This window comes from Coenobita brevimanus, chromosome 97 (genome assembly GCF_032717465.1).
Source record: "Coenobita brevimanus isolate Jiangsu-jjx chromosome 97, ASM3271746v2, whole genome shotgun sequence".
NCBI classification, from domain to species: Eukaryota; Metazoa; Arthropoda; class Malacostraca; order Decapoda; family Coenobitidae; genus Coenobita; species Coenobita brevimanus.
The window spans coordinates 5,124,882-5,147,106 of record NC_137050.1 but is presented as its reverse complement, the minus strand read 5'-3'; the positions used below and the strand labels follow the sequence as shown (position 1 = coordinate 5,147,106).

The window sequence follows — 22,225 nt, the reverse complement described above, 5'->3', positions numbered from 1 at the left end:
CAATTCTATGATGGCTACATACAATTTCTTTCCCTTCTGTAGAAGCTTCCCCACTAAAAACGTTAGGATGAATATCTGATCTACACAACCTCTTCCCTTCCTGGAACCTCCCTGTTCATCTCCAACTAATTCCTCCATTTTTTTCCTAACTCTGTAAATAAGTATCCTACCATATACTTTGCCTATTACACTAAGTAGACAAATGCCCCTGTGATTACCACATGCTTCTCTTTCCTCTTTTCCTTTGTACAGAGAAATAATTATATCCGATTTCCAATCCTCCGAGACTCTACCTTCTTCCCAGGCCAATCTACACATCTTCGATATCCATTCTACCACTATCTCTCCCCCATGCTTTGGCGTTTCACCACACACACCGCCATTTCCTGGGGCTGTCCCCATTTTGACTTTCTTCATTGCTTCCATGACTTCCATCTCTTCCTCCCTTCTCACCACCCTCCTTCTCCCAGACATTTCCCAGCCACTTATACTTGCTTTACTTTTATTCTGTATGTTCAACAGTTCCTTCAAGTGCTTTCTCCGTCTGCTTAATTTTTCTCCCTTCACAATCGGTGATTGTCATTCACTCCCCTACTAACTTCTCTATCACTCTTTCTAACTCTCTTTACCTCCTTCCAGAACATTTTCCTACATTCCCTCCACTTTACACTCGAATTCCTTCCAAATTCCTCATCTGCTCTCTTTTTATTCTCTCTTACTCATCCTTTCACATCTCTCTCTTCCATACTACGTATAACTCTCTTTCATCACTGAACTTCCTCCATGCCTCTGCTTCCCATCTACTCACTATATGCATTCTTCTTTTGCACCACAGCTTGCCTCACCACTTCATTCCACCATGCTGTTCCTTCCACCCTCTTTCATCTTCACTTCACCCCACACACCTTCTCACGTGCTGCACAGATTTCTTCTACAAAAATCTTGCACACACCTTCCACCTCCTCCATCTGCTTCACATCATATTTATGCAACCACTTCTCCACTTCTTTCTTATATTCTGCCTTTTTTTCCATCCTCTTGCAACCATTTTACCTTCCTTGTATGGACTACTTCCTCCCATCCTTCCCTCCTCCTATTCCTCCATTGCATTTGAACCTTGACTTTCACCTCCACCAAATGGTGGTCCAAAAGTCCACTCCCCCAACCTTTGTATGCTCTTGCATCCATTACGTACTTTCTCATTTGCTCGTGATCTCATCCACAAACACACAATCATTCATTGCCTTCCGTTCAGTCAGTTCACCACCCACCCTTCTCATCACTCGCCATATATACCTGTGGATCATTTTGCTTGCATCTAGCGAGTGTATTGGCTGTCACCAACCCCCTTCCTCCACAAATGTCCAATAGAGCACTGCCATTCTCATACACTTCTGCATGCACACTCCACTCACGAAGTATTCCATCCTTGCACACCCCACTCACCAACTATTCCATGCACCTTCACATTCCCTACTTTTCCATTCATATCTCCAATCAAAATCACTCATTCCTCCCAAACTTTTCCCTGCACGCTTCCACATTTGCCCAGAACTCTTCTTTCACTCTGCTTACACGATCTTGCATTGACACATACACACACACAATTGTCCATGTTTTTATTCCCATTTTCAATCTTACGCACACAATCCTTGAACCAACTGATTCATACACTCCTATATTCTCCTCCCATGTCTTGCACACAACAATATATACACCCTCTTTTGCCCCTTCAGTCTCACCTACTCCAACACATAACCCCACCCATACTCCTACTCATATACCCCACCCATACTCCCACTCTCTCATATTCTGACCTCACCATTCAGTCTCAGTTAATCCACATATGTCCATTTTTGCACCCTCAAGCACATGGACAATCTCTCTCTCTTTCACCTGATCATTCACATCCCATACATTCCATATTGCATTCCCTACCATGTCGTTTGTCCTGTCCTTGGTTGTTACCTGTTGGTCAGTCCGAATCGAAGGCTTCTTGTTTGTATTTTTATTTCCGGTAGTTGTTTTCCGGAGAGGGGCACTAACCCTTCGCCAACCCACCTGTTGACACTTAGGGAACATGTTGGTTGGTTATAAGGTTACCACCCAGCATATTAAATGATTTCTTAGTTTACAGGAAATCATTTGGCTTACTCTCAGTGTAGAGTTACCAAAAATAGAGTACCACTACACTGAGTGAATGGATGTTGGGCATCCCCGCTGGCCACCATTCCATTGCTAGATTGAGAAGTGGCTGGAGGAAACCCACCTGTCTTTGCTATGTAGGTGCTCTTGTTTCATGCACACCATAAACTTTGTAAAGTGTGGGAGAAATGTTATGTTTTTTGGTTTTGAGACTTGGCCTGTGAGAGAAGCAGATTCATGCAGATTGGAAAGTACTGCACAGAAATGAGAGTATTCCACTGAGTGTTGGAAATGGAAACAGTGTGTTGAAAGGGAAGTTTGGCATGAGAAATATTAGAGAAGTGATTAAGACCTTAAACTGAGATGATTTGGACTTGCTGGGAGGAGGGCAGAGAGGGACTGGCCAAGAAGAGTAATAGATATGAATACAGCAGGAAAAGTGGCCAGTGGTAGACCAAGGAAGACATGGGATGAGATCCTTCATGGAGGTCTTTATGCTAGAAGACTAAGCAAGGAAATAGCTCAAGATCACATCATATGGAAACCTGTCATCAAATAAATGGACCTACATGTTTGCATAGTCAGCAATATTGAAGCATAACCCTTTAAATGGTAGTGAAGGGCTCTTCCCTGCACCACTGACCATCTCAAGCTCATGGGTAGGAAACATTTAAAACTGCAATATATGACATGTATAGTACAGGTTATTATACTAACTAGCAGAATGGAACACAAGTTAATTTCAAGTCATTTTTAAAAATGTATTTTAATATTTCGATACTGAACAATAAACATGTTTGCATGGTTGGCAATATTGAAGCATATCCCATTAAATGGTAGGGAATAGCTCTTCCCTACACCACTGACCATCTCACGTTCATGGGTAGGAAACATTTAAGACTACAATATATGCCACCTATAGTACAGGTAATGATACTAACAATAACAGAATGGAACACAAGTTAATTTCAAGTCTCTCTCTCTCTCTCTCTCTCTCTCTCTCTCTCTCTCATGTATCAATTTATCTGACTTAACAGTAGATTTATCCATCATCCAATCCTATGCCACCCCATGAAGAGCATAGGAGCCCAGGGCTAGGGAAGTTGGTCCTGACGTTTAAGATGAGAGTGACCAGCCTCACTCATCCCTGGGTGGCATTACGTGAGCAGTATACCCCAATCACCCCTTGGATATAAACCTACACAGGCCCAACCCGATTGAGTGCCTTGATTACTCACTAAACCACCAGGTGCCATGATTTGGTTATATGGTAACCACCCAGTGTAGTAAATTGTTTCCTGGTGTACAGGAAACCACTTGGCTTGCCACTCAGTGTAGAGTCACTCATAGGCAGAAGGAAGAGGAAAGAGTGAAGGAAAGAAAGACAGAAGAGGGAGTGTAAAGTCACCCATAGGCAGAAGGTAGAGGAAAGAATGAAGGAAAGAAAGACAGAAGAGGTTGGAAGGAAGAGAGGAAAAGGCAGACACCCAAAGCAGCACTACATCGAGTGAGTGGAAGGTGAGTGCTGCCACCTACCACCTAATAGATTTGTTATTCTGATAAATTACTTTTTGTTCCAGGATGCCATCCATCTCAACTATGCACCCACTACCACCAAGAACAGATCTTATGTTGCCAGAGAACAACAACAACAATGGCACATCCTGTGTGCCTCAGAAGGCACCATCTCCTGATAATCCCAGTACTACATTGCCAGTCATTAACTCTCCAGGGACAGAGAGCTTTGTTCATTTGATAACTCAACTGGTGGAACATGTCAGTCAAGAGTGGACCAGTGAGACATGGAGACACTGGAAAGATAAAAACTTAATGGTGGTGGAGGCCCGCAGGAGAAGAATGAAGATTTTGGTTTATTCAGTTTTGTTATCATATAGAAAAGGTAAATCTTTGTTTGTATTTCACTAAAGGTCATTCATTTTGTGCAGTTTGTAAGAGATATGCATGCACTTCTTTGATAGTTATCTCACACTTGTGCGCTATTTGTTTCTGGATCTTTCACACCCCTTGAATAGTATGAGCAGAAACTGAAATCAGGGTGATGGTGAATTTCTTATGCTAATTATATATATAGGTGTTGATCTAGTTAATATGTTCCATTCACTGTGCTTTCTGCCATTAGACTACGAGCATGAGACATCTCCACTGCGACTGACGGAGGTAGAAGAGGTAATGTGGCAGGTGTTCCTTCTGCGGCAGCACCATCGCTATGATGATGCCAACACACTAGACCACTCCCTTAAATGTCTTGAGGACTTGGGTCAGTCAGAGTCTGTTTTATGTTTTTGTGGTATTATTACAGTAAATGTAGCTATGAGGAAAATGATGGTTGTTGAGAGAGGCTGATCCCCTGTGTGATGAGATGGTGAATGGAAAGAGACAGATTGCTAAGGAAGTTCAAATGCTTCATTGTTGTAATAAAACGGAGAGGTAAAAATTCAAAGAAAGTGAAAATAGAGTGGCACAAGGGAGGAAAGTGGCCAGTGCTGTAATGGCCTTCATACTAAGCAGAGGTTTGATTGTGTAGGCTGCAAGATGTGTTAATTCCCACATTAATTTGAGGGTGTGAGACTTTGGTATGGCATGAGAAGGAAAGAGTAAGAACAGTATTATTAATGAATGTTTGGGGTGCATACTGAAATACATAAATGTGATTAGTGAAAGGTATAGAGTAAGGAAGTCTATTCGTATTAGAGTAGAAGATTTCTTAGCTGGTATGGTCATATGGAGAAAATGGATGCAAATACAGGTAGGGTCATGAAAATGCCATTATATGACTGAGTTTGAAGATGGGAGGAGGCATGGTAGTTTGGATATAAATGAGTGTGTAAGGAGTCAGGGTGTGAAAATTTAAGAGGTAAAGGAAACTGACAGAGGATCAAGTTGGCTGGATGAATTACCGTATGTACAGAAGAGCACATGACCAGACTTTGGTACCCCTTTCTTAACTTGATAATTAATGGATTGATTATTTCGGAGGCAATATGAAGGGCACTAGTAAAGAAAAGTACCAGGAAAGCTGTGCAAACAATCAGGCCTATAAGGCGGAGCCAAGTGTCCAGAGCATGAGTGATTGTCTGACCCATTTCACAGAGGATATATTAATTATTTTCACACTTGCATACTTTCTCTGTTTCTACTGCAACCCTCCTAAGGTAGGAAAAGGAGGTGATTCCCAGGAAGCAATCCTTGAAGAACTTTAATAATGTCTTTTATGGGATATTTGTTTTCAGGCCACCTAGTGGTAGGGAGTGATGTCCGCAATGTGATGAGGTTCCTTGTGGCTCTTAAGGGATGTGGTGGACCTGTGAAATCAGAACTTTCACTGGCCAAAATGACTCCCAGGATATTCCAGAACAAAAAAGTGAGCCATGATTTGTACTTTTCCGGTATTTAATTATTTATGTTTATCCAGTAGTTTTTGTTATAACATGAATATATGTACCATGCCAGTGTACAGTGCAGTATGTAAATGTATACTGCATATACTGTATTTATATATACTGTATATGTACCCCTATTTATGTATTTAAAGGGAACATGAAAGTGAGCATAAGCAAAGTCATTGCAAAACAGGATTATGATTTTCACCTTTATCATATGGGAGTGAAGCTTGGACTTCATTGGAAGGATGGAGGTCAAGATTAAGATAATTGATAATGACTTTGAGGGGAGGATGGTGAGTTACATGGAGAGACAGACAAAAAAATGAGGATGTTAAGAAGCATTATGATGGTGATGTGGATATGCTGGAAAGTGTTAGAAGTGCCGTGAGATGGTTTGACAATGTGGAGAGAATGGAGAGTGAGAGATGACTAACGCCGTGTATATGCGTGAAGAGGAGGGAGAGAGGGAATGGGGTAGATAGAGGATGGGATGGGGAGTATTGACTAGGGGAGTGTATATATATGAGTGAAGTAGAGGGGGATAGGGGGAGGGGGAGTCAGAGGATAAGGTGGCGAGTTATATGAATGAGAGTAGTGTGAGTTAGAAGGGCAATCTCATGGTGAAGGATAGGATAACATTATGATGATTTGTGTTTTGACCACCCCCTGTGGGATTAAGTTATCTCACAACAGATAGATAGGTGAAATCACATTTTAGTTTGGCTTTCAGTGAACCATGTTTTTCTTCCAGGACATTCACAGCTTCCTGCCATGGGGACCCTTGAATTACGGAGACACTTTCCTCCAGGATGCTGAATACCGACCCTACTACATGCACTTCCCATCCTCACTTTTCTGCCTTCCATCCTTACGCAGTTATGAAGCAAAAGACAGATTGCAGGGATTTGTTCAAAACGATGTTGCACCCTATGATATTGCAGATATGATAGCCCTAAGCAAGGCAACTCCAGGAACGGGAATCAGTCCTTTACTGGTCGGAGTTGAAGGGAGTGTGCATAGTGGAAAGTGAGTACTGTTAATATAACATGGTGAAAACTTTTCTGCATGTGTGAGCTAGTTTGGGGGTGTGATGTTTCTTAGGAGGCTAAGAGGATGGGTGGATTTGGTAAATGATTGTGCAAGAAAGCAAAATATGGAAGCTAGGGAACTGACAGAAAAATTAAGGAACTGAAATGGAAAAATTAAATTATGTGTGCAGATGCATATGGGAAGGATTTCAATGTGCCTCTTTTTCAGCTTGTAGTTGATGGAATTCCTATCCAATTGGAGTATGTAAAACACACCTTAAAGGAAAAAAAAAAGTATATTCAGTTTTTGCATGGAAGGTTTTGCTTCTGAAATGGACCAACATATTCAAATGCTTGGATAATGTGGTGGTGTTTTTTTTTCCCCCACTTAGCATGCTGTTTTATAATTTCAGTTTTTTATGATTTATGTTTTCTTTGTATCTGGATCCTACGTAACCCCATCTTATTGGTGGGAATTACACTGATAATAATGATAATGATAATGTGTGAATGACTGTGTGGTGCGTTTACTGGGCCTGGTGTTTTATAGTTGTTATTCTTTTGCACACACTGTCTTCTGTGTTTCTGGTTCCAACCTCACCATTTTTCTTTCTCTCTTTATCAGAGTAATGGGGGCACTGGTAAAAGAGACCAATGAAGTGACTCCTGATACTATCCTGTCTATTCCTGAGTTGCCAAGCCATGCTCAGGGCTATGTCAATTTTACGCTTCAACCAACACCACGACCTACTCCTTCACCTTCAACCCACAGTGCTGTATGTTAACAGTATTTATTTCAGTCTTAACAGCTTTAGCTATATATATATAATGATGATGATATATATATCATCATCATCATCTAATCCTGTGTTGCCCCAGGAGGAGCATAGGAGCCCTGGGCTTGGCAAGTCGGTCCTGACATTTAAGACAAGAGTGACTCGCCTCTCTCATCCCTGAGCGGCATTATGTGAGCAATAAACCCCAACCACTGCTTGGATATAAACCTACACAGGATCAGTCCAGCTGGAGTACTTTAATTACCCACTGAAACACCAGGCATCATAGTTTGGTTATATGGTTACCACCCGGCATAGTAAATGGTTTCCTGGTGTACAGGAAATCATTTGGCTTGTCAATCAGTGAATATATATAATATAAATAATAAATATATATATTTAGTGTTATTTGTTCATTTCCAAAAGTTTGTATTTCAATTCATATAATTATTTTTAAATTAATAATACAGACAACCCCTGATTTACGATACCCCTAGATGCAATACCCCGGAATAGTGATGGGGGTAGAAATACCACCCTGCCCCATCTATCATAGGCCTACCCTTGGTTTGGCAATGGGTTTTGATTTTTTTTAAAATCGATTTTGATGACATTATAGACTTAAATTTTGTGTTTAGGCTGATTTATAAACATCCACTCAGTGTAGTGCTGCTTTGGGTGTCTGCCCTTTCCTCTCTTCTTTCCTTCCTCTTCTGTCTGCCTTTCCTTCATTCTTTCCCCTTCCTTCTGCCTGCGGGTGACTTTACACTTCCTCTTCTGTCTCTCTTTCCTTCATGCATTCCTCTTCTGCTTGTGGGTGACTACACTGAGTGACAAGCCAAATGGTTTCCTGTACACCAGGAAACCATTTACTGTACTACGCTGAGTGGTAACCATGTGACCAAATTATGGAACCTTGTGGTTTATTTGGTAATTAAGGCACTCCATTTGGATTGAGCCAGTGTAGGTTTATATCCAAGAGATGGTTGGGGTTTATTGTTAACATAATGCCACTCAGGGATGAGTGAGGCTGGTCACTCTCATCTTAAATGTCAGGACCAACTTATCTAGCCCCAGGCTCCTACGCTTCTCATGGGGCGACATAGGATTGGATGATGGATGGAGTGATATAAACTGTTTTTAGGCTTAGATTAATGGGATTTAGTCATAGGTAGAGTGAACACTGTCATTTGGGGTACGGATTCTCGCCCATCAGACGAGGTACATATCAGTGGGAACAACTAGGTGACTCAACAAAGAATATTTCGTGTTTGACCATTGAATGTCGTCTAATCTAACATGAAATACATACTAATAATTTTAAATAAATTTTAATTATTATGAAAGCCTTGAAGAGTAAAGAGTTCATGCATTAATGAAAACTGTGACATTGATAAATCATGTGTTTACATTCCAGCTGTTCAAGAAAAAAAAACGCTTTGAAAATACAAAGGGATTTCTAAATAAATGATGGAATATAAGAGCTCAGCAACCAGAACGGTAACTAAAACGATATAAGGAGAGGTCTTTGAAAAGGCTATCCTAATTGCATCATCAATTGATAAATCATATGTTTACATTAGGGCTGTTCAAAGAAAAACACTTTTAAAATACAAAGGAATTTCTAGATATATGTTGGAAAATAAGAGAGAAGAAAGTAGAGGAGCTCAGCATCCAGAACAGTAACAAAAACAACATAAAGAGGGGCATCATCGATTGCATTCCCTGTCAAGAGAATTCACTGTCAGAACATCAGTGATTCTCCATCACAACAGTTCACACCTTGGACAATTCTGCACCATTCATACATTATTATTATGCATAACATATGTTTATTTAATTGTCCCGGGACCATCTAATGGTGGGACTGTATATAGCTAATGCTGCTGCTTCTTCTCTACCAAGTTTGAATATGAGTCAGAGATCGCATTTTCCAGTGATCTTGACTGGGTACAAGTGAGACAGGCACAGGTTTTAGGCTTAGTTTAGCTTCTTTTACAGCTGTTAGGCCATTCAGATTGGCTTTAAACTTTTTTTTAGACTCATTTGGGTGGGTTTAGGACTTGGTTGGTGGGGAAACCCAAGGCTCAGAAGTACATCCCCATACTTTACATGTTAAATCTACCCTGAGATACAGTACCCCACCTAGCGATGGGTTTTTACTTAACCAGTTGCATCGTTGAACTGTGGTATGCCTGTATAATTAAATGTACTTAGTCACTACTGTACAGTACTGTACTGTACAGTATATGGAAAGAGTTGTGATATTTTGTTCCATGTCAGTGATGTATATGAGGGCTTGCTTACTGTGTTCACAGGTGGCCAGTGATGAAGGTTATGCCTCTTCCCGAGCTGGACATCCACACACTCCAGGAGAGGACGGGGAAGAGGAGGCTCTGTGGGAGGAAGTACTGAAAGGACCACCCCTCCCACCCCGCCGCACCTGGGAAACCCTCGGTCACATACCAACCACACTTGAAAAACCCTTTATCTCAGAGTCAGGAATTGAAGCATCCCACCAGTAAGATGGTAGAAATAGGAAAGAATGGTGGTGGCTGGTGATATGAAGACCTTGATGCTAGACAGAGGTCTGAGTATGGAGGCAGGAATACATGGTGCTTTAGTGCACAAATTGGGTGGTATGCAGAGAATGCATAAAGTTAAAATAGGACTCTTAAGAAATATGTGTAGAATGCATAGATTAGACAGAATATGAACACTGTGATTTGCAGACATGTTAAGTAAGGAAGTCTCTTAATAATAAGGTAAAGGAGTGTGTTTTGTTACAGTAAAACTTATATAAGTCTGAACCCTTTTAGTCAGAATTTTGCAAAAGTTTGCATGCCATACAATATTCGTTGATGAAAATAATTTAACTTTTTCAAAAAAAAAAAAAAAAAATCATTGTAAAAACCCCAGAAAAAACTCCCGTAAGTCATAAAGTGTTGTCTAAAGGAAACCCAGTCTTGGCATGAAGCACTAGGTTCATCATGCTTTAGCCTGTGAGGGCTCATAGCGGCTTCCAGTCTGAAAACCGACACTTTAGATGTAAAATTCCATCTAATGGCAGCCGAATCCTGGTATATACCAGTTTCCAGTACAATTGCATCATGTTTGGAATCATGATTGCATCATGCCTCCCACCTCCCAAGGCACTTCCTGCCTCAGTATAACGTCTGCCACCACCCACATCAGTACTCTCTTGCGCCGACTCCTGTAGTGACTCCATGTTCCACATTTTTATTTGTTACCAGCATGGGTACCTATTGACAGAGTTAGGGAAGTAACAGAGGAATTAGTCGGAGAAGAGCAGGGAGTCTTTAGGAAGGGAAGAGGTTGTGTAGATCAGATATTCATTCTTAGATCTTTAGTGGAAAAGTTTCTAGAGAAGGGATAGAAGTTATATGCGGCTTTCATGGATTTGGAGAAAGCATATGACAGGGTCAGTAGACAAGGATTGTGGAAAGTATTAAGAATATATGGAGTATATGGGAAGTTGTTGAATGCTGTGAAGAGTATGTATGATGGTGCTAAGGCTACAGTGCGTGTTGATGGTGAACTGAGTGAATTTTTCTCTTTGAAGGTTGGGTTGAAACAGGAATGTGTCATGTCTCCATGGTTGTTCAATCTGTACATGGATGGGGTAATAAAAGAGGTACAAGATAGGGTAATGGATGTTGTAGTGGCCCTGGTGAGAGAGGGTAGTGTTTGGAAACTCCCTGTACTCTTGTTTGCAGATGACACTGTGTTGTTGAGTGAAGACGAAGGGGAGCTGCAAGGCTTGGTGGATGAGTTTGGGAGAGTGTGTAAGAAACGGAATCTAAAGGTGAATGTAGGAAAGTGTAAAGTGATGGACTTTGAGAGAGGTGAAGTCAGTGAATGTACAGCGAGGTTGGATGGTGAGGAATTGGAAAATGTGAGTATGTTTAAGTACTTGGGTAGTGTGATGAGTAAGGATGGAGGTTTGGAGGGTGAAGTGCTTGAAAGGCTACAGCAGGGAAGAAAGGTTGCTGGTTCCTTGAAAGCAGTGATAAGAAACAGGGAAGTGAGCATGGAAGTGAAAAAGTTACTACATGACAGTATTGTGATACCAACTCTAACGTGACGAACTGAAGTTTGGACGTTGTTGGAAGGACACAAGTCAAGAGTGAGAGCAGTGGAAATGAGTTATTTAAGAGGAACCTGTGGAGTCACATGGAGAGGCAGGCTGACAAATGAGGATATAATGGAACGTTGTGGTGTAGATGTGGATGTGATAGGAAGCGTTAGGAGGAATACACTGAGGTAGTTTGGCCATGTGGAGAGGATGGAGGGTGAAAGACTGACGAAGAGAGTATATGTGAGTGAGGTGGAGGGGGAGAGAGGGAGTGGGAGGCAGAGGATGAGATGGAGGGATGGGGTGGAGAGGTATACGAGAGAGGGGGGTGTGAGTTGGGAGCAGGGCAGTGAAATGGCTGGGGACAGGGCGACGTGGAGGCGATTTGTTTGAGGCCACCCCGAACGGGATTGAGGCATCTGGCAATAGATAGATAGATTGCTCCTTCAGGCAGGAAGGAGAAGAAGCTGAAGACTGAGCATTCACTAAAGCAACTGACAACAAACCCTTTTCTGTATCCTCCTGTTTTCTCTATACTCATTTCAAAGCCAAAGGTGGCTGTTGTGAATATCTACGCAACGACCTGTCTTGCTCTTGTGTTCCTGAACTTGATTCTTCTAAATTCTCTACTCTCTGGCTTCGGCTCTCCTGTCATTCTCTGACTAAATATATCTTTGCTGTTTACTTATCTCCTAATTCTACTGACAATCAAAATTTTTTCGACTATCTTACTTCTGTGATGGAACACATTCTATCCATTTCTTCTTTCTCTGAAATCTCCATTCTTGGAGATTTCAGTGTTCACCACCACCTTTGGCTCTCCTCTCCTTTCACTGATCCACCTGGTTAACAAGCCTACATCATTTCCATCCTTAATGACAGAGTAGCTTGTACAGCACCCTACCCGTACCCCTGACTGCCTTAGAGAGAGCTCCAACATAGTTGACCCCTTCCTTACAACTAATCCTTCTGCTTACACTGTTAATCTTTTCTCTCCGTCGGTCTCCTCTGATCATAACCTTTTTACCTTAACCTGTCCTATCTCTCTGGTACAGCCTGTGGACCCTCCAAAGAAACGTTGTCTGTAGCACTTTGGAGCTGCGGATTGGGTGGCCCTCAGGCAGTACTTCTTTGATTTTCCCTGGAATGATTATTGCTTCCATGGCCAGGAGCCATCTGAATGTGCCTTGCGCATTACGGAGGTTATTCTCTCGGGCATGGAAGCATACATTCCTTTCTCATGTCCTTTGACTAATGCAAGAAAGCCTTGGTTTAATCAAGCTTGTTCCAATGCTGTCCGCAACAAGGAGAGGGCCTATAAAAGGAACCGGGGCCAACCCACCCCTGAGTCACGTCTTTTTTATGTTTCTGCCCGGAATCGTGCTAAGTCTGTTCTTCACTTTGCTAAAAATAATTTCATCCATACTAATTGCTCTCAACTTTCCAACTCGAATTCTTCACGCTCCTTCTGGCACCTTGCCAAAAATCTTTCAAACAACTTTAACTCATCATCCTTCCCTCCTGTTTTCTACTCTGATGGCTCTGTAGCTATTTCTTCTACTGATAAAGCAAATCTCTTCGTTCAGACTTTTTTCTCCAATTCCACCTTAGACGATTCCGGTGCTGTTCCTCCATCACTTCCCCCCTCTGACTTCCTCATGGCTGATATTAAAATTTCTTCAGCTGATGTATATTCTGCCATCACTGGCCTCGATACTAACAAGGTATATAGGCCTGGTGGAGTCCCTCCTGTTGTCCTCATGAACTGTGCTTCTGTGCTTACACCCTGCCTAGGTAAACTCTTTCTGTCAACTTGTACCTTTCCTTCTTGCTGGAAGTTTGCTCTCATTCAGCCAGTCTCAGAGAAGGGTGACCATTCCCAGCCCTCTTTCGTCCAATTGCTTTAACATCCTGTGTCTCAAAAGTTCTCGAGTCTGTTCTTAACAGAAAAATTTTAAAGCATCTTTCTTATCACAACCTTCTTTCTGATCTTCAGTATGGGTTCCATCAGGGACGCTCCACTGGTGATCTTCTCACCTACCTTTCAGACTCCTGGTCATCCTCCTTTCAGGACTTTGGTGAAAGCTTTGCCATTGCACGTGACATCTCAAAGGCTTTCGATCGAGTCTGGCATAAATCTTTAATTTCCAAACTGCCCTCTTACGGTTTCTGTCCTTCTATCTGTGCCTTCATCTCTAGCTTCCTTTCTGGTCGTTCTATAGCCGCTGTAGTAGATGGCCATCATTCTTCTTGTGGATCTCAACAATGATGTTCCTCAGGGCTCTGTCCTGTCACCAACTCTCTTCCTTTTATTCATCATTGATCAAAGCTGTACATCTAACCCTATCCACTCGTACACTGATGATTCCACGCTTCACTTTTCCATTCGGTTTCCACAACGTCCGTCTTAGCATTTACTTCAACAGACAGGGGATGAGGCTATGGCACACCTAATGTCTGACTTGGCTCACATCTCTGACTGGGGTAAAAATAATCTTGTTGTTTTTAATTCATCAAAGACTCAGTTTTTACACCTATCAACCCTTCAAAATCTTCCACAGGAGTACCTACTAATGTTTAATAATATCCAGCTCAATCCTGCATTATCCTTGAACATGCTTGGGGTTTCATTCACTTGGGACTTATCTTGGAAAGATCATATATCCCCTCTTGTAAAATCTGCTTCCAAGAGATTAGGTGTGCTAAGCCGACTCTGTGCCTTCTTTACCCTTGCACAGTTGTTGACTTTATACACGGGTTTTATTCGCCCCTGTTTAGAGTACAACTCTCATGTGTGGGAAGGCTTCCCACATGCAGCTCTTCTCAATAGGGTGGAGTTAAAGGCTTTTCATCTCATCTACCCTCCTCCACTTATTGGCTTCCTTCAACCTCTGTCTCTTTGCCGCGCTATTGCCTCTTTATCTCTTTTCTATCGCTGCTTCAATGGTCACTGCTCCTCTGAACTGTTTGCTTGCATCCCTCCACCTCTGTGACGGGTGCATAGCACCTGTCTAGCAAGAAACTCTCATCCCTTTTCTGTCCAACTCTTTAATGCAAGATTTAACCGTTACTCCCAGCCCTTCATTTATGCACCAGGTCAGCTATGGAACTGTCTTCCTTTGTCTGTATTTCCTACTTCCTATGATCTCCAGTCTTTCAAATGTAATGAGTCCAGGCATCTTGAAATGAACGGATCTTGAATATGGCTGTCTTTTGTGTTGTTTTTGTTTTTTTCTTGGGAGGAACTGTTTTGCAGGCTCAGCCTTTGGTCCTTCTTCTTTGAAAAAAAAAAAAAAAAAGCTTAAAGTGTTAGAAATGATCATTGCTGGTTCCTCTGTGCATTCTTTATGTGCGGAGTTTAACTTCAGTCCGAGGAGGCCTCATAGGTTCCATAAGTTGGAATGGCCTCAGTCTCTATTATTCCAACTTGAAAAGGTTTTACTGTATCACAACCATATAGAAAGAATGAATGTAGATAGTCTGGTGAAAAGGGTGTATGTGTGTGACTGTAATGACAGAAAAAGGCAGAGTAGATGAAGAAGGTGGTTTGACATGGTAAATAACTATATGAGAACATGGATTTGGAAGTTGATGAGAATAAATTGACTGGATTGTGTTGGCTGGATGAAATATGTACAGAGGAGCACATGACTAGAGTTTAGCACCCTTTTTTACCTTAGTAGTTGATGGAATGACTCTCTGGCAGGTGTACGGTATCTGTATATGAAATTCATTTTATGAAGGAAAAATCTGAGCGAATTTGAAGGCCAAGGAGGACGTGGGGCGAAATGGTGGATGCGTGTGTGAGGAATTGAGGTTTGGAAGTCGGTGAGGCTAGGGAACTGACAAGAGATCGAGTTGGCTGGATGAATGTTGTGAGGAGAAGTGCGTGATCAAGGACTTGGCACCCGTTTTTAATATGGCAGCGTCTGGATTGACTCAATCGGATACGCTTATGTGAAGCTACAGAACGTGGTGAATGTTTTTGGCGTATCCGATAGAGCCAGGATTCTCGGGGCTTGAATGATGAGTGAATGGAAGCGTGGCCCATTGGATTGGGCAAATTTGAGCTGTCTGGACATTGTTACTCCTCACCCTGCCCTAGGGTGGGAAAGGAGGTCCAGATGATAATGATGAAAAAATGTACAGTACATGCGGTTAGGCTTGTGAGTCAGAATCAAGATTCCAGGTGCTTGAAAAATGATTGGATAACTGTGTGAATCATTTCATTGGACATGGTTTTTGTCATTCTCTCGCCTCATACTATATCATCCATTGTCTTTAGATCCTGTTTCACCCCATCTGTAATTGGGAAAAATCAGGATGATGATAATGATTATACAGTATATACTGTAAATGTGATATATTTTTTTCTATTGTTAACTGTGTAACATACAGTGTTATTAACCAAATCATATTTTCAGTTGGAATTTGAGCATTATTATCTAATAAGGTAATGCCTCTGTGAATTCTTACTTGTCTTGACTACAGTAGTGTTTATATATGTATATATATATATATCCATAGAGTATGTTTTGTTGATGCCTATAATGAGTCACTAGTGGTTTCCAGTTCATAGATGGAGTAGGTTCATTAAAAAACATGAAGTACATGTTTTCTAGAAAAGTGTAAGTGTTTATGACTAGAAACAACTGAGTGGGGAAGAACCATGGAAATGTGCAGTGGGGATGGTGCTAGTGAACGTGTGTTGTGTTACAGTGTGTGGATAGTGTATCAGGATCTGTGGGCAAGCCTTGGAGGACCACGACCACCCCCATTGTTTGTTAGATCCCCTTCTGAGATATGCCAAGATCTCTTAAACCTGATGATAGGAGTCCCATCTAACAGCTTCCATTGGCACCAGGTTGGTTTACTGTATTTCAAAATATTCTTTGATTTGTACAAATAGAATATTTTCAAAAAAGATACTGGAGAAGTTTTAATTTAATAGTGCTGTGTGATTGTGGTTTACTTCTTGGTCAATAACACAGTATAGGCTGTTAAAATCCACTTGCTCAGACATGTTAGTACAAAAAAAGCATAGGACTGACATAATATTTTACATTTTTTTCCCCTTCTGCCTTCTATGCTTGAAGACACTCAAATAAGGAGAGGATTTGAAATCCCCTTGATGATGCCACAAGATATTTGTGGAGTCAAGAAAGAGTCTTCTAGGATATAGAACCCCTTTGAAAGATGTTACCAACTTCAGATATGCCCCAGAGGCAGTAAGCTTCTCTCATGTTTCGCATTTACACAGCCAATCTTTTGTGGAGATAAATATAGAAGAAGTGTAGAAATGCTTAAAACAATCAGTCTGTCACATGCCTTGTGTCAATTTAATTATAATTTGATGTTTGACAGGAAAGAGAGATATTCAGTGTGGCCAAGAATTTGTGTCATCCTGGCATCACCCCAGAGCAGCTTTACTCATCTGTTTTGCCATACCTTGAGTGTGGCTCCCTTGTACATAGGTCTGTTACTGTTTGTTGCCAGTTGTATTGTTAATATATTTTATTTTGTTTATCAGTTCAGATATTTATTAATCAGTAGCAGTTATAGTATATATAAATGGAATAAATAAATAAAAAGTTGCCTCTAGACATTTGAATGTACAGTAGTGCATGGTGAAAGGGTGGTAGGAAGGGTGCCCATCATCCACTCACCCACTGCAGGGATGCCTTATGGTCTCTACACTGAGTGACAAGCCGGTTTCCTGTACCCAGGAAACCATTTTATGCTGGGTGGTAACCATATAACTGGGGTTTTTGGCCGTGTTAAGTGTCCCCCAGAGTCCCCTATCTAGAATCACCTAATTATTGTGGTTGTTTCAGAGAGCCTCAGAGGGCCCAATACCTGCCCAGGGCCCCAACCAAATGGGCAGATTTGCATGGCCATGTGGAATGTGAGAGGTGTGAATGAGGAGAGCAAGAGGGTGGAAGCGTTGAATATGTTCAAGAGTGCAAGATATGCCATGATGGCATTGTGTGAAACAAAGATGAAAGGATGTGAAATGGAGGAGTGGGAGGGTTTGAAATGTGTAAGATCGGGCATGAGTGGGCACGGAAGATGCAAGGAAGGAGTTGCTTTGTTGATGAATGAGGTGTGGCAGAGTGGAACAAGAGATTACAGATGTGTCAGCTTGAGATGTATGTATGCCAATTTCAAGTTTGAGAAGGTGAAAGTGGCAGTGATTGTAGCATATGCACCTGTGATGACAGGAGTGAGAAAGAGAAAGACAGGTTTTGGCATGAGCTGGATGAAGCAGTGAGAGAAATGCCCAGGAGCTGTAAAGTGATCGTAATGGGCAATATGAATGGAAGAGTAGGCACTGGTCCTGAGGATGACATAATGGGTTGTAATGGAGTATCAGGAGAAACTGGTAATGGGAAGCAGCTGAAGGATATGTGTCAGGAAAGGAGGTTGTGCATTTGTAACTCCTGTTTCAAACAAAGATACATATAAATATACATGGTATAGAGCGAACGGGGATCATGTTGAATAGAGCCTGATATACATGGTATAGAGGGAACAGGGATCAAGTTGAAAGGTGCCTGATTGATTACGTGCTCGTAGAGAGGTCGTTGCTGGGAACGGTTGCTGATATGAGGGCCATGAGAGGACGATGTGGAGGTCTGTCAGATCATATGATGGTGGTATGCACGATCAAGCTGAGAGGAGTGAGGTAGACGAGGAGAGAGTGGAGCAGTCAGGGAGAAAGACTGAAAGTTGAGAAGCTGAGGATCAAAGAAATGACAGATGAATACAGGACCAAAGCAGGGGAGGAGTTGGAATCAGTGAATTAGAATGAAATGGATCTGGACAGCCTGTGGAATGCATGTAGGGATTGCTTAGTTAGGAATGCTGAAGTGGTGTGTGGTATGGCAAGAGTAACAACAAAGATGAAAGGTATGGCATGGTGAGATGAAGAGGTTAAGACAGCAGTGGAGGAAAAGAGGAAGAAGTAGCTAGAGTGGTTACAGGACACGGTTGAAATAACTGAATATATTGAGAGCAAGAAGCACATAAAGAGACTAGTGAAGAGGAAAAAGGAGGAGGTAAATGATGATGTAGGAAGAAAAATGAATGCAGATTACTCTGAAAATAAGAAGTTATTCTGGAAAAAGGTGCAGAACTGTAGAAGTGACAGTGGAAAGAAATGTAAAAGTGTGAAGGATGTAAGTGGTAGATTATTAACCCATGGGGATGAAGTAAGGACCAGATGGAAATAATATTTTGAAATCCTGATGAATGGGAATAGAGAAAGCAGAGCGGCTGTAAACATGATTGGTTTTCGGGGTGTGCAGGGAAGGAATGCCATGCCAGGAAATGTGACACTCGCACTGGTGAAAAACACTGTGAAGTGGCTGAAAAATGGGAAGGCAGCTGGGGTTGATGAGGTGTATGCAGCGATGATTACAGCAAGCTCGCCCCGAATGCGTGGGTTTCATTCCAAGCGTGGCGCGTTCGGCTCGAAACCACGTACGTTTTAACTACTACTTGTTTTGCTCCCTGGACCCCCTAAATGTTGTGTTTTGCTGTTATCTGCCACTGGTAATCAATATGAAGCACTTTAAGTGGTTAGAATGTTTATTTAATGTTATAACTTATAAATACAGTACTGCACAGCAAAACTTCAACATACAAATACGTAAACACAAGGCAACATTCCGGTGCCAATTGGTTTTGGGACAATTCGCCTTCAAGTCAGTTCTTCGTCACAACAATAAGAAGACAATTCGCCATCATTAATAATAACAGTTATGGGTGACACTAGAATATAATTCAAAGGCGACTACAGTGAGGAAGAAACAAGTTAATTATTAACCAAAGGTGCAACTAATAAATAATATCCAAAGCTACGCTACTGAACATAGACTTTGATGGATCCCCCTGAAATATATTGTACTGTAGTTATTAAAGCATTGATTAATTAATAATAAGTATATTTATAGAAGTATTGGTTAATTAATAAGTATGTTTATAGAACGACGACGAATCATCCAGGGTGCAAAGTGTCCTGACGGGGAATCATCCACGTTTTGATGGGGAATTGTCTGACGGCGATTTGTCTCAGAACCCGCCAATCATGGGTAATCATATAAATCAGGTTAACTTGTTACAAGGCTTTATTTAATGCTTTAACTTTATTTTAGTGCTTTAACTTACAAGTACATACCAGAACAGTAAATATTTAACTTACAAATACAGCACTGTGGAAAAGCAATACAGCAAATCTTTAACGAACAAATAAAAAGGCAATATTCCGTCGCCTATCAGGAAAACTGGTTATAAGACTTTGTTTCTTGCTTTAACATTATTTAATGGTACTTTAACTTGCACATAAACTTACCAGAACAGTAATGTAAATATTTAACTTACAAATACAGTACTGTGGAAAAGCAGTACCGTGAATCACACGATCACATGATCAAAATAAACCGTGCGTGCTGTGCTGATGTTTGAGGATTTGGCCTTTCAAAGGCCTCTTTTTCGTAAATTTATAGTTTTCGTAATGGTTCTTGAATCTTACGTCGTCTCATACGTATCCCAGCATTTACTGTGTATAATTGTGAGCGCGTTCGTCGAGAATGTGTTCTGGGCGAGCTTACTGTAATCTGCAGCGTCCCCATGACGTATGGGTACGTCAAAATTTTTTTTCGCGCTCAATCCCAATGATGCACTGGTACATTCTGCAATTGCGAGGCCCGTCGTTTGTACATTTTTCAAGTTTCGTGGGTGATTTTTGGTAGGCATGTGTGGGAGACATTCCTCTACCAGCCACCAGGTGGCGACACTGCTTGACTCCATGTGATCCCCCACACATCATTGTCTCGACAACCCATCTGTTAGCAGTGACTCAGTAAAGACATGTTGCTCACTATAATAGTAAGTTCTGTAAATATGTGATAACAGTTATATACAGTGGGAAGTGGTATAATGTTTGTGGGAAAGTATAATGTAATTGAAAAATAGAATGTAAGATGAAACAACAGTCATAGTGAGTCAGTTGTGCAAGAATTTGTCGATTTTGATGTGTTTGGTGAGTGAAACAACGCTTATATCGTCTATATTATTGTGTGAAAACCAATATATTCTTGTACTACATGTAAATTCATACAAAATGAACAAATATCTAGCTATTCTGAGTGGTTTGCAATAGTTACCCATACCTTAGAAAATGTGACAGCAGCAGCACACATCCAGATTAGATGGTACCAGGTGTTCAGAGGGAGACCCGTATAGCACACTTATAAGCTCAAGTAAGCACTTATTATGGCATTTTCAAATGTTTCTCATAAAAGGCGGAGGTTTGAGCAAAAAAATGAATTAAAAAAAAGCGAAAATCTGCCGGGATTGGGGGGGGGTGTCATTTGTGAGAAATCAGCCGGGACTGGGTGGGTTCAGTGTAGTGCAGAGTGGAATAAAGTGCTTGTTGGAGATATGTAAGAAGGCTTGGATGAGTGAAACTGTGCCAGCAGAGTGGAAAAAGGCTGTGATTGTACCCCTGTACAAAAATAAAGGTGAGTGAAGTGACTGCAAGAATTATCATGGCATAAGTTTATTGAGTGTTGTAGGGAAGGTATATGAAAGAATTATTATAAAGAAAGTAAGAGAGATATCAGAAGTCCTAGTGAGTGATGAACAGGGTGGCTTTAGGTTTAGGAGGGGCAGAGGATGTGTGAATCAAATATGTGCAGTGAGTCAGATAGTGGAGAAAGCTTGTGAGAAGGACTGTAAGGTGTTTATGGCATCTGTGGATCTGGAAAAAGCATAAGACAAAATAGACAGAGAAGGATTGTGGAAGGTTTTGCGCATGTACGGTGTGGATGGTAAGCTGCTAGGTGCTGTCAAGAGTTTTTATGATGGTAGTGAGGCATTGTAAGGGTAAATGGGCATCAAAGTGAATGATTCATGATCAGTGTGGTCATGTGACAAGGTTTTGTGATGTCCCCATGGTTGTTCAGTATATATATGGATGGGGTGATGAGAGATGTAAAAACACTAGTAATGGAAAGAGGGATGGCATTGGTAATGAATGGTGATGGATGGAATATCTCATATTTGTTGTATGCTGATGATAAAGTGCTACTTGTAGATACTGAACAAGAACTTGGTAGACTAGTGCAGAGTTTTGCTGGTGTCTGTGAGTGTCATGACTTGAGAGTGAATGTAGAAAAGAGCAAAGTGATGATTACTTAGAAGGTGACTTCCAGTGTGATATTACAGTGAATGGAGAGAGACTGGAAATGGCGAGGGAGTTCAAATACTTGGGTACAGGGATGGAAAGTGAGGAATATGTGCAAAGGAAGTGGAAAGTAGAGTGACACAAGGAAGGAACGTAGCTGGTGCTATGAAGGCCTTGATAGGAAACAGAGGCTTGAGTTTTGCAGCTGTGTGAGGCTTACATGAAGGAGTGTTAGTGCCAGCTTTATCATATGGGTGTGAGACTATGGTGTGGCATGAAAATGAAAATTCAAGATTGAGAGCAGTGGAGATGGGACTGCTGAGGAGTACAGAGAGTGGATAGGATACAAAATAATGTGATTTGTGAAAGTTGTGGAATGAGGATGTCTGTGGACACCAGAATCAATGAGAGTGTACTAAGATGGTATGGTCATGTGGAGAGAATGGATAACAATAGATTGGTGAAAAAGGTATATCTGAGCGAATTTGAAGGAGGGAGGAGGCTAGGTAGGCCAAGGAGAAGGTGGAAGGATATGGTGGACGAGTGTGTGAGGAAGAGAGGTGTGGATGTTGTTGAGGCTAGAGGAC

General features: G+C 41.4%; 1 protein-coding gene across 1 annotated transcript in view; it reads left to right on the top strand.

The window, feature by feature from the left end:
- Positions 1 to 3,975: 3,975 nt before the first annotated feature.
- The window catches only part of LOC145413786 (gamma-tubulin complex component 6-like), an 85,094-nt gene continuing 66,844 nt past the window's right edge, over positions 3,976 to 22,225 (top strand). Inside the window, exons 1-8 of the mRNA XM_080283440.1 lie at positions 3,976 to 4,045; positions 4,286 to 4,423; positions 5,397 to 5,527; positions 6,301 to 6,575; positions 7,203 to 7,353; positions 9,672 to 9,874; positions 16,169 to 16,313; positions 16,814 to 16,923. Of these exons, the coding sequence (XP_080139566.1) occupies positions 3,976 to 4,045; positions 4,286 to 4,423; positions 5,397 to 5,527; positions 6,301 to 6,575; positions 7,203 to 7,353; positions 9,672 to 9,874; positions 16,169 to 16,313; positions 16,814 to 16,923 (1,223 nt within the window). The remainder of the gene's footprint in view (positions 4,046 to 4,285; positions 4,424 to 5,396; positions 5,528 to 6,300; positions 6,576 to 7,202; positions 7,354 to 9,671; positions 9,875 to 16,168; positions 16,314 to 16,813; positions 16,924 to 22,225) is intronic.